Source organism: Chiloscyllium plagiosum, chromosome 6 (genome assembly GCF_004010195.1).
Source record: "Chiloscyllium plagiosum isolate BGI_BamShark_2017 chromosome 6, ASM401019v2, whole genome shotgun sequence".
Classification (NCBI taxonomy): Eukaryota; Metazoa; Chordata; class Chondrichthyes; order Orectolobiformes; family Hemiscylliidae; genus Chiloscyllium; species Chiloscyllium plagiosum.
The window spans coordinates 45,042,930-45,056,736 of NC_057715.1; the positions used below are offsets into that span (position 1 = coordinate 45,042,930).

Sequence of the window (13,807 nt, forward strand, 5' to 3'; positions counted from 1 at the left end):
GGTTTACAAAATTATGAGGGGGATGGATAGGATAAATAGGCAAAGTCTTTTCCCTGGGGTGGGGGAGTCCAGAACAAGAGGGCATAGGTTTAGAGTGAGAGGGGAAAGATATAAAAGAGACCTAAGGGGCAAAGTTTTCACGCAGAGGATGGTACGTGTATGGAATGAGCTGCCCGAGGAAGTAGTGGAGGCTGGTATAATTGCAACATTAAGAGGCATTTGGAAGGGTATATGAATAGGAAGGGTTGGGAGGGATATGGGCCGGGTGCTGGCGGATGGGACTAGATTGGGTTAGGATATCTGGTCGGCATGGACGGGTTGGACCGAAGGGTCTGTTTCCATGCTGTACATCTCTATGACTCTATAATGTTGGTGAGGCTGCATTTGGTGTATTGTATTCAGTTTTAGTCACCTTGCTTTAGGAAGGATGTTATTAAACTGGAAAGAGTAGAAAAGAAACTTACATGGATGTTGCCAGGGCTCAGTGGCCTTAATTATAGGGAGAGGTTGGACAAGCTCGGACTTCTTTTCTTTAGAGCGTGGGAAATTGAGGGGGAATCTTATAAAAATGTATAAGATCATGAGAGGCATGAATAGGGTGAATATGCTCAGTCTTTTTCCCTGGGTGGGGAATTGAGGACTGGAAAGCATCAGTTTAAGATTAGGGAGGAAAGAATATAAAGGAACCTGAGGGGCAATATTTTTACACAAAGGGTGGTATGCACATGGACTGCCAGCAGGAGTGGTTGAGGCAGGTACATTAACAACATTTAAAAATCATTTGGACAAATACATGAATTGGAAAGGTTTAGAAATCCATGGACCAAATGCAGGGAAATGGGGTTAGTGTGGATGGAGGTTTTGGTCGGCATGGACCGAAGGGTCTGTATCCATGCAGTAGGACTCTATGACTCTATTCTAGTCCTTTCAAAATGAAAGCTAACATTGCATTTGCCTTCCTAACTGCCAACTGAAACTACAGGTTAACATTAAGAGAATCCTGAACAAGGATTCTCAAGTATTTTTGTGCTTCAGATGTCTGCAGCCTTTCCTCATTTAGAAAATAGCCAATACCTCTATTCTTTCTACCAAAAAGTACATAACCTTAGATTTTCTCAGACTGTATTCCAACTTTTTTGTCCCCTCCCCTAGCCTATCCAAGTCAATCTGCTTCCTGCTTCCTCAACACTACTTGTCCTTCCGCCTATCTTTCTGTTGTCTGCAATTTTAACAACAATACTCTCAGTTCCTTTGTCCAGATCATTAATGTGTAATGTGGATAGGTGGAGTCCCAACACTGACCTCTGTGAAATAAAGTAAGTCATTGGCACCATCTTGAAAAACACCCTTATCTTACCACTGCCTTCTGCCAGTCAACCAATCTTCTATCCAAGCCAGTACTGTGCCCCTAACACCACGGACTCTTTTTTATGTAGCAGTGTCCAGTGCAGCACCTTGTCAAATGCCTTCTGGAAAGCCAAACAGATCATGTCTACTGGCTTTCTTTTGTCAAACTTGCTCGTTATCTACTCAAAGAATTTTAATAGATTTGTTGAGCATCACTTTCCCTTGATGAAGCTGCTGACTCAGCCCTATTTTACCATGCATTTGCAAGCACTCCATAGCGTCATCCTTAATAATGGATTAAAATCTCACCAATGACTGTGGAGCAGCACGATGGCTCAGTGGTTAGCACTGCTGTTACACAGTACCAAGTACCCAGTTTGATTCCACCCTTGGGCAACTGTATGTGTGGAGTTTGAACATTCTCCCTGTTTCCTCCAGGGGTTTCCTCCAGGGGTTTCCTCCAGGTGCTGCAGTTTTCTGCCACAGTCCAAAGATGTGCAGCTTATGTGGATTGGCCATGCTAACTTGTCCAAAGTGTACAGGGATGTGCAAGCTAGATGGATTCGCCATAGGAGATGTAGGGTTACAGGAATAGGGTAGGGGAATGGGTCTAGTTGGGATGTTCTTTGGAGGGTCACTGTGGACTCGATGGGCCAAATAGCCTGTTTCCACAGTATAAGAATTCTAAGACTGAAGTCAAGCTAACTAGCCAGTAATTTCCCATCTTCTGCCCCCATCTCATCTTGAAACAGGGGTGTGACATGAACCATTTACCAGTCCTACTGGACCCTCTCTGACTCCGTAATTCCTGACAGATCATCATCAATGTCTCCACAGTCTCCTCAGCTATGTCCTTCAAAATCCTGGGGTGTAGTGCATCCAGTACAGATTTATCATACTTCAGACCTTTCAGCTTTTCCCTTAGTGCAAACCATCACATTCACCTCTGCCTTTGATTCTATTGAAAGTTCTAGCATGTGGTTAGTGTCTGACCACTGATGCAAAGTACCTATTCAATTCATCTGCCATTTCTTTGCTCTCCACTTCTCCAGCCTCATTTTCCAGTGGTCCAATGACCACTCTTGCCTCTCTTATCTTTTATACATCTAAAAAAAAGACTTTCAGTCTTCTTTTATATTGCTAGCTTGATTACCCTCATATTTCATCTTCTCCTCCCTTATTGCTTTCTTTCAGTAGCTCATTGCTGTTTTTAAGGTTTACCAATCATCTGGCTTCCCACTAATTTTCACCACACTGTAGGCTGTCCCTGACTTCTTTTGTCAGCCATGGTTGCCTCACCTTCCCCTTAGTATTCTTCTTCTTGCTTGGGATGAATTTTGTTTTGTGCCTCTTGAATTGTGCCTAAAAACTCTTGCCATTGCTGCTTCACCATCTTCTCAAGGCTCCCTTTCCAATCAACTCTGGCCACTTCTTCCCTCATGTCTTTGTAGTTACCCTTATTCAATTGTTATATAATTACATCTGATTCCAGCTTCACCCTCTCAACATCAGGGTGTATTTTATCATATTATGGTCACTGCCTCCAAGCATTCCTTTATTTAAGCTTCTCAATCAAGTCAGCCTCATTACATATCACCCAATACTGTTCCCTATTGGGCTCTACCTTTTCTATCTGCTGATTTATTTTCTGCCATCCATTCTGATTACTGTTAGAGGCATCCTGTCTCTGTGATACCCACAACATAAGGGTGGCACAGTGGCTCAGTGGTTAGCACTGCTGCCTCACAGCACCAGGATCCCAGATTTGATTCCAGCCTCGGGTGACTGTCTGTGTGGAGTTTGCACATTCTCCCAGTGTCTGCGCGAGTTTCCTCTGGGTGCTCCGGTTTCCTCCTACAGTCCAAAAGATGTGCAGGTCAGGTGAATTAGCCATGCTAAATTGCCCATAGTGTTAGGTGTATTAGTCAGACGGAAATGGGTCTGGGTGGATTACTCTTCAGAGGGTCGGTGTGGACTACCTCGGCCAAAGGGCTTGTTTCCACACTGTAGGGAATCTAATCTAACATCATACCCGCCAATTTCAATCTGTGCTACAAATTCATTTACCTTGTTTCATATGCTCTGAGCATTTAAGTACAACACCCTCAGTCCTATATTGACAGCCCCCCCTTCTCATAGTCGTCCCCTAATCTGCTGTACCTGAAGTTATATTCCTAACCATATTCATACTCTCTGTTCTATACCTTGTTCGGGAAACTTTCAATAACCTCTTCTGAGCCCTGTCTTCACTTAACCAGTTTAAAGTTATAGAGTCATACAGCACAGAAACAGACTCTTTGATTTAGTTCATCCATGCTAACAAGATATCCTCAATTAATCTCATCCCATTTGCCACAATTTGGCCCATATCCCTCTAACCTTTCCTATTCATGTACCCATCCAGATGTCTTTTAAATGTTGTCACTGTATCAGCCTCCACCACTTCCTCTGGCAGCTTGTTCCATACATGCACCAATCTCTGCATGAAAAAGTTGACCCTTAGGTTCCTTTCAAATTTTTCCTCGCTTACCTTTGACCTCCGCCCTCTATTTCTGGACTTGCTTATCCATGCTTCTCACACTATCCATGCCCCTCATGATTTTATAAACCTCTATAAGGTCATCACTCTACTTCCAAAGCTCCAGGGGCAAGTAGTCCCAGTCTATTCAGGTCTCCCTATAGCTCAAACCCTCCAAACCCTGAAACATCCTTGTAAATCATTTCTGCACCTTTTCAAGTTTTGCAACATTTTCCTATAGATCTTTTTCATGAAACTAATGTGCCAAGGAGAGAGCAGCAGTAGAGATAACTGAAGGGACTGTGTGCTTTGATTATAAACTCCTTACAGTTATAGCTGAACGTGAGGCTCAAGATGCAGACCTTGTGAACACCCTATTTCGCCTTTCTGTTAAGATCCTGGTTCCAGATCAAATCAGGTCGAACAGACCTGACTGTAATTTCCCTCCAGTCCCAATACTGATGCCAGTGTCTCAACGAAATGGAATCCCACTTTCCCACACCACTCCTTTACCTATGTGTTTACATCCCTAACGTTTTTATTTCTTTGCCAATTTGCATGTGAAATAATAATCCAGAGATTACAACCTTTCAAATCTTGGTTTTTAATTTTGTTCCGAATTCTTGATATTCCCCAAACAGGACCTTTTGCCTATGTTGTTAGTACCAACATGGACCATAGCAACTGGACTATCCCCTTCCTTCTCCAGTATCTTTCAGGCTGACTCGGGATGTCCTTCAGCTGGGCAACAGCTGGGCAGCAGGACTCTCGATCCCGCTCATGAAGGATCCTATCTGACCTCAAATTATCAAATTCCCCACCACTATCACCTTTCACTTGAATGGCTTCTTAGAATACAGTTTAACCATCCTGTCTGCAGACTTTCTTCATCCATATAGGTAGCAACTATCTCATCTGAAAATGTGTTGCTGGAAAAGCGCAGCAGGTCAGGCAGTATCCAGGGAACAGGAGAATCGACGTTTCGGGCATAAGCCCTTGAAGAAGCAACTATCTCATACCTATTGGAAAAAAATCAAAACCTGAGGCTGTTCCAACGCTACATATAGGATCCCTCTCTCTGCCTCACTTGTTGTCAGACCCTCCTAAATTGATCAGTGACTAAATTTGAAATATTTAAGCCAAAGGGTGTGACTACCTGGAACATAGAATATTCTCAAAGGGGAGAGGAACCAGCATGAGGTCATTATACACATTGGAACTATTAACATAGGAAGGGAAAAGGATGAGATTCTGGAGGAAGAAAATGGGAAGTTAAGTCAGAATTTCAAAAGGAATTCCTTGAGGGTAGTGATATCTGCATTATTCCCAGGGCAACAAGCTAGTAAAGGTAAGAATAGGAGAATAGAGCAGATGAATGCGTTGTTGAGGAGCTGACGCAAGGGAGAAGGGTTCACATTTTTGGATCATTGGAATCTCTTCTGGGGTAGAAGTGATCAGTATAAGAAGGATGGATTGCACTTGAATTGGAAGGGGACTAATATAATGGCAGGGAAATTTGGTGGAGCTGCTCGAGAGGATTTTAACTAGTAAGGTGGGTGGATGGGATCCAGGGAGATACTGAGGAAAGGGATCAGTCTGAAACTGGTACAGTTGGGAAAAAGAGCAAGTCAAACAGTCAGGGCAGGCAGGAACAAAGCAGAGAATGAGATAGGACTGACTACATTTATTTCAATGCAAGAGTTCTAACAGGGAAGGCAGATGAACTCAGGGCATGGAAAGAAACATAGAACTGGGATATCATAACAATTACAGAGACATGGCTCAGGGATGGACAGGACTGGCAGCTTAATGTTCCAGGATAGAAATGCTTGGTAAGGATAGAAAGGGAGCAAGAGAATTTTTGATAAGGAATAACATTATGGCTGTATTTAGGGAGGTATTCCTTTATTCCTGAGGAAGGATTTATGCCTGAAACATCGATTCTCCTGCTCCTCGGATGCTCCCTGAACCTCTGTGCTTTTCCAGTGCCACAATTGTTGACTCTGGATTTCTACCATCTGCAGTCTTCACTTTCTCCTATTCCTTGGAATATGTCCAATAAAGTTATTTAGCTGAAAGTGAAAATTAAGAAATTGGGATTGTACTATAGATCATCCAATAGTCAGCGGGAAACTGAGAAACAAATTTGTAAGGAGATCTCAGTTATCTGTAAGAATAAAAGAGTGGTTATAGTAGGGGATTTTAACTTTCCAAACATAGACTGGGACTGCCATAGTGTTAAGGGTTCAGGTGGAAAGGAATTTGTTAAGTGTGTACAAGAAAATGTTCTGATTCAGTAGTGAATGTACTACAAGTGCAAAACTTGAACTACACTTGGGAAATAAGTGAGGGGTCAGTGGGGGTACACTTTGGGGCCAGAGACCATAATTCTATCAGTTCCAAAATAGTGATGGAAAAGGATCGACCAGATCTAAAAGTTAAAGTTCTAACTTGGAGGAAGGCCAATTTTGATGGCAATAGGCAAGAACTTTCAAACGTTGATTCGAAGCAGAAGTTCACAGATAAAGAGACGGCTAGAAAATGGGGAGTCTTCAAAGATGAGATAATGAGAGTCCAGAGACAATGTGTTCCCATTAGAGTGAAAGGCAAGGCTTGTGGGTGAAGGGAATGCTGGATGACTGGAGAAATTGAAGTTTTGGTCAAGGAAAAGAAGGAAGCATATGTCAGTTATAGACAGGATAGATCGAGTGAATCCTTAGAAGAGCATAAAGGCAATAGGAGTGTACTTAAGGGGAAAATCAGGAGGGCAAAAATGTAGTAGCTTTGGCAAATAGGGTTAACAAGGATCCACAGGGAATTTATAAATACATTAAAGTCAAAAGGGTAACTAGGGAGAAAACAGAGCCCTTCAAAGATCAGCAAGGCACCCCATGTGTGGAACTGGAGGAGATGGGGGACATACTAAAGGAGTATTTTGCATCAGTGCTTACTGTGGAGAAGAACATGGAAGATGCCAAAGGAAGAGGTGCTGGGTGTCTTAAAATGCATAAAAGTTTATAAGTGCCCATGACCTGATCAGATATACCTGAGAACTCTGTGGGAAGCTAGGAAAGTAATTGCTGTGCCCTTTGCTGAGATATTTATATCATCGATAGTCACAAGTTGCCAGAAGACTGAAGGTTGGCTAATGTAGTGCCACTATTTAAGAAAAGTGGTAAGGAAAAGCCAGGGAACTATAGACCAGTGAATCTGACATTGATGGTGGGCACGTTCTTTGAGGGAGGCCTGAGGGACAGCAATTACATGTATTTGGAAAAGCAAGGCTGATTAGGGATGGTCAACAGGGCTTTGTGTGTGGGAAATCATGTCTCATGAACTTGATTGAATTTTTGAAGACATAACAAAGAAGATTGATCAGGGCAGAATGGTGGATGCGATCTATATGGACTTCAGGGCAGAATGGTGGATGTGATCTAAATGGACTTCAGTAAGGCGTTTGACAAGGTTCCTCATGGGAGACTGGTTAGCAAGTTAGATCTCATGAAATATAGGGAGAACTAGCCACTTGGATACAGAACTGGTTCGAAGGTAGAAGACAAAGGTGATGGTGGTGGAGGGTTGCTTTTCAGACTGGAGGCCTGTGACTAGTGGTGTGCCACAAGGATCGGTGCTGGATCCACTACTTTTCATCATTTATATAAATAATTTGGATATATATATAGGAGGATTAGTTAGTAAGTTTACAGATGACACCAAAATTGGAGGTGTAGTTGACAGCGAAGAAGGTTACCTCAGAATACAACGGGATCTTGATCAGATGGGCCAATGGGCCGAGGAGTGGCAGATGAAGGTTAATTTAGATAATTGCAAGGTGCTGCATTTCGGAAAAGCAAATCTTAGCCGGACTTACACACTTAATCCTAGGGAGTTTTACTGAACAAAGAGACCTTGGAATGCAGATTCATAGTTCCGTGAAAGTAGAGTCACAGGTAGATAGGATAGTGAAGAAGATGTTTCATATGCTTTGCTTTACTAGTCAGAGCATTGAGTACAGGAGTTGGGAGGTCATGTTGCGGCTGTACAGGACATTGGTTAGGCCACTTTTGGAATACTGTACACAGTACTGGTCACCCTCCTATAGCAAGGGTGTTGTGAAACTTGAAAGGGTTCAGAAAAGATTTACAAGGATGTTGCCAGGGTTGGAAGGTTTGAGCTGGAGGGAGAGGTTGAATAGGCTGGAGCTGTTTCCTTGGAGCATCAGAGGCTGAGGGGTGACCTTTAGAGGTTTATAAAATCATGAGGGGGATGGATAGGGTAAAAGATAAGGTATTTTCCCTGTGGTGGGAGAGTCCAAAACTAGACGGCATAGGTTTAGGATGAGAGGGGAAGTGTATAAAAGGGACCTAAGGAGCAACTTTTTCACACGGATGAAATGAGCTGCCAGAGGAATTGGTGGAGGCTGGTACAATAACAACATGTAAACAGGATCTGGATGTGTATCTAAATAGGAAGGGTTTAGAGGAATATGGACCAAGTGCTGGCAAATGGGACTAGATTAGTTTAAGACATCTGGTTGCCATGGACAAGTTGGACTGAATGGTCTGTTTCCATGTTGTACACCTCTATGACTCTATAATTAGAATTAGATTTTATTGTCATGTGTACTCACATTCAGAAGTAGATAAGTACAGTGAAAAGAATACAATATCACCATTTCCAATATCATCATAGGTACAAAATCTTAGGCACATAGTAGAAAAATAAAGAAACAAAGTTGAAAGTTAAACATTACAGTTATACGTACTGTGACTACAATAACACCTCAGAGGTTGGGAATTCAGCAGCGAGTAACTCACCTCCTGACTCCCTAAAGCCTGTCCTGGTACAAGTCAGGAGTGTGTTGGAATATTCCCCACTTGCGTGGACGACTGTAGCTCTAACAACACTCAAGAAGCTTAACTTCATTCAGGACAAAGCAGCCTGCTTGACTGGGATCTCATCCATGAACATTCACTCCCCCCACCACCAATATTTAATAGCAGCTGTGTGTACTTCTACGAGATGCACTGCAGAAATTCAGCAAAGATTGTGAGACAGCACCTTCCAAATCCATTGCCACTTCCATCTAGGAGGACAAGCTCAGCAGATAAATAGGAACATGACCACCATAAGCTTTTTCCAAGTCACTCACCATCCTGACTTGGAAAATATTATTCCTTCACTGCCACTGGGTCAAAGTCTTAGAATTCCCTTGCTAACAGCATTGTGGGTCTACCACAGCATGTGGACTGCAGCATTTCAAGAAAGCAGATCATTCTCAAGGGTTACCAAGGATGGGCAATAAATGCTGGCCCAGTCAGCAATGCTCACATTCCACGTGTGAATATGAATAAACACAAATTAAAAAGCCAAAAAATGTTCTGACACACTGTTTTTCTATGTAACGTTTTTAAAGTTAATGCTATGTAGGAAGCATAACACTGCAATCATTTTTCATCAGTTGAACACATACCACAAAAAGTGGATCATTTGCTGCAGAGTGTGGAAATCCATTTGTTCCATTCAAAAAAGAATGAACCAGATTGTGAAGACTTTGAACTTTGCCAGTGCCTGAGTGGCCATCGGGTGTATTAAATCCTTCAAGTGCATTTCTGAAAGAGAAAGTGGGTCACACTTAAAGAACAGTAGTTCAAATTTGATAAATGTATGGGCAGTTGAGAATCCCAATAATTCGAGGACTGCGTAACTAATCAATTTGAACTGAATAAGTTTGCATTTCTTTCCATTAATAGAGAGGAATGTGTGGAGAGGATGAAGAGCAATGTAAAACAATGAGCTCAACATTAAAATATTACAATGGCACGGTAAGGCCTTAGACTTGCAAATCAAAAGCTTTACGTAACATGTAGTTTTTCATTCATGTCATCTGAGATTTTCATAATGGTTTTTCTTAGATTCCTGCAATGCATCTAACCAATAACCCCATACATGGTACCTAAAGTGAGCTCTAAGGATGAAGATTTAATATTTTTCCGGTCTCTAAGAACATTCTCACACAAATGTTATTGGACAAACTTGAGAATTAACCTTTCTGAACCAAATATTGTGCACCTAGCAATTTAGCTAGAGTTGCCTACATTCTAACATAAGGAGCTGAGAGATTAATTCCTTTTAACTTTCCTCCTCACATTTTAATCCTTTTCCTTAGTCGGTCATCTGTTTGTTAGTGATTTGATTGTTCAAGATTCATTGCATTCTAATGGTTTAGATAGTTACTCCTTGATGTTTCTGAAAACTCCGCAAAGCACAATTGGAAACAGCTTCAAAAAGGTATTTCAGAAAGTAACTAAGTATTGACAGTAAATTACCCCTCCTGACCCTCTCCTAACATCAAAGCTTTCAATATTTATATAATCCTTCTGATTGTTACAAATAGTATTGCACAATGAAAATCCAAACATTAGGAAATACGTCCTAGGGATGGTGATTTAACTGGACTGACTAATGATCTTAGTACCCTTCTTCTGTAACAATCCTTTCAGAATGGAAATCTATCATTTTTACTTGGTTAGGCCTACACGAGACTCGAGAGCCAAACAATTGGTTTAATTTCCAACTACCCTCTGCAATAGCTTAGCAAATGACTTAGTTTTCCCAAATCATTGCAGAAAAATCACAACACAATAAAACCAGATAGCTAACCCAGAAACAATCTATGCACTTGGAGCAATAATATACCCACCCAGTCTATTCTGCAAAGTCCTCCTCACTAAAATTGCCAAATCCAGAGAACTATCTGACAGGCTCATCAGGAATTGTATTACTGAATAAAGCAATTATTGCTGTCAATGTCTACAGCTCCGCCATCAGCTTCCTTGGATATGCACTGCCCACTGGCACAGTAGTATATCTACCAAGGGGGAAATCAGCTTCCAAATTCTCAACATTGTCACGGACCTTATGAACACACATTGCATCAAGTTAGACATAGGCAATGAAATATCTCGCTGACTACCAAATACCTCACAACCCCTCCCAGCTTAGTACTTCTCTGTGTTGAACACCACTTTGAGGAAAACTGAGGTTGACAAGGGTGAAGAATGCATTCAGGGTGAGGGTTTTCAATGTCTAGCACCAATATTGAGAGCACCATCACTGACCGGGCTTATCAAGTTATGAAGGATATTTTTCCCAGATTGGGCTTTCCAGAGGTGGATACGGGACTAAGGTGAGGGGAAATATATTTGAACTCGTCCTCACCAATCTGGCTGTCACTGATGCATATGTCCATCATCGTACTCATAGGTATGACTTCTCTACAATCTTTCAACAGAAAAAACTCTGTTTTTACATTGAGGATACTTTTATTGTGTTGTGAGGCATTAACACTGAGCTAAATGTAATAGATAAAGGCTGCATTCCAGGGATATTATGACAGTGACAGCATTTGACATCAAGGCCACAGTATGGCATCAAAGGAGTCCAAGTAAAACTGGAATCTGTGGGAATCATGGGGCAAACTCTCCACTGGTTGGAGTCATACCTGGCACATAGGAAGGTCATTATGATTGTCAGAGATCAGTTATCTCAGCTCCAGGACATATCTGCAGGAGCTCCTCAGGTTCCTATGACTAATCATTTTCAGCTGCTTCATCAATGACCTTCCCTCTATCATAAGGTCAGAAGCGGGGGTGCTTGCCAATGATTGCACAATGTTCAGCATCAATTACGACTCCTCAGATATTGATGTAATCCACGTGCATATGCAACAAGACCTGGGCAACAACCAGGCTTGGGCTGATAAGTTGCAAGCAACACTTACACCACACAAATACCAGGCAATGACCATCTCCAGTAAAATGCAATCTAACTTCCATCCTTGATAGTCACTGGTGTTACCATCACTGAATTCCTCGCTCTCAACATCATGGGGGTTACATTCACCAAAAACTCAACTCTAAACAGCAAGTTAGAGGCTAGTATTGAGTAACTCACCTCCTTACTCCCCAAAGCCTGTCCACCATCTACAGGACTCACATTAGGAGTGTGATGGCATAATCCCCACTTGCATAGCTCCAACAATGTTCAAAACGTTTGACACTATCCAGGTAAAAGCAACCACTTGATTGGCACCGCATCCACAAACATTCTCTCCCCTCCACCACCAACACTCAGTAGCCACAGTATGTACTATGTACAAAATGCACTGCAGAAATTCAGTAAATACCCTGAGATAGCATCTGCAAAGTCCATGACTACTTCCATCTAGAAGGACAAGAGCAGGCGATGCATGGGACTATCACCACCTGTAAATTCCCCCTTGAAGCCCCATCATGACTTAAAAACATGTCACCATTCTTTCACAGCCGCAGGGTCAAAATTCTGGAATTCCCTCCCTCAGAGTATTATGTGAAAACCAATAGCACATGGACTGCAGCAATTCAAGATGGCACCTCACCACCACCTTCTCAAGTGGAACTAGAGATGGGCAAGAAATGCTAGTGCCATCAACGATGTCCATCTGCCATGAAAGGATAAAAAATATGACAACTAATCTAGTAACTCAAAACTGGAAACCCATGAGGTGCGAACGGGTCTTCAGAATTATATTCAACCACAAGCTACAAACTCAAGGCCCAGCATATTCCCCACTCGACCATTACCACCAAATCAGGGAATCAAGCCGGGGTGGAGTGCATGCCAGGAGCACTGCCGCACTGATCTGAAAAATGAGGTCACAGGACAACTTGGATGCTAAAAAGTGAAAGTGGCTTGCAATAGGCAAGTAATGTGGTAACTACCAACCAAATCAAAGCTCTACTGCTGTGAATGATGGTGGACAATTAAACAATTAACAGGAGAAGGATGCTTCACAAATACCCATCTTAAACAATGGGAAGCCCAGCACATCAGCAGAAAGAACAAGACTGAAGCATTTGCATTTTTCTTCAGCCAAAAGTATTAATAGAACAATTGATCTCCAACTCCTCTTTAGGCTACTGACTCCCGGGTAGGTGACAGCCTAGTGGTATTATCGCTGGACTATTAATTCATAAATGCAAACAATATTCTGGGGGTCCTGGGTTCGAATCCTGCCTCGTTGGATGGTGGAATTTGAAGCCAACAAAAAAAAATCTGGAATTAAGAGTCTAATGCTGACCATGAATTCACTGTCAATTGTCAGGAAAAACCTCAGCTGGGTCACTAATACCCGTTTAGGGAAAAAAACTGCCAACCTTACCTGGTTTGGCCACCAGGTGACTCCAGATCACAGTGATGTGGTTGACTCTTAAGTGCCCTCTGGGCAAATAGAGACAGGTAATAAATACTGGTCCAGCCAGTGAGGCCCATATCCCATGAGTAAATTAAAAAAGAGCTACAGTGCCAGTCTTCAGCATTACAATTCATTCACTCCACATGGTATAAGACATGTGGGCGGCACGGTGTCACAGTGGTTAGCACTGCTGCCTCACAGCACTAGAGACCTGCGTTCAATTCCCACCTCAGGCAACTGTCTGTGTGGAGTTTGCACGTTCTCCCCGTGTCTGCGTGGGTTTCCTCTGGGTGCTCCGGTTTCCTCCCACAGTCCAAAAATGTCCAGGTTAGGTAAATTGCCCATAGTGGAGGAGAAAGTGAAGTCTGCAGATGCTGGAGATCAGAGCTGAAAATGTGTTGCTGGAGAAGCGCAGCAGGTCAGGCAGCATCCAGGGAACAGGAGAATCGACATTTCGGGCATAAGCCCTTCTTCAGGAATGAGGAAAGTGTGTCCAGCAGGCTAAGATAAAAGGTAGGGAGGAGGGACTTGGGGGAGGGAAATGTGATAGGTGGAAAGAGGTCAAGGTGAGGGTGATAGGTCAGACTGGGGTGGGGGCGGAGAGGTCGGGAAGAAGATTGCAGGTTAGGAAGGCGGTGCTGAATTTGATGGATTTGACTGAGACAGGCTGGGGGGAGGGGAAATGAGGAAACTGGTGAAACCCGAGT

At 42.6% G+C, this 13,807-nt stretch overlaps 1 protein-coding gene across 1 annotated transcript in view; it reads right to left on the reverse strand.

Moving 5' to 3' along the window:
- Positions 1–13,807, reverse strand: part of dct (dopachrome tautomerase) — a 58,816-nt gene that overhangs the window by 11,666 nt on the left and 33,343 nt on the right. Inside the window, exon 6 of the mRNA XM_043691451.1 lies at positions 9,339–9,477. Within this exon, the coding sequence (XP_043547386.1) occupies positions 9,339–9,477 (139 nt within the window). The remainder of the gene's footprint in view (positions 1–9,338; positions 9,478–13,807) is intronic.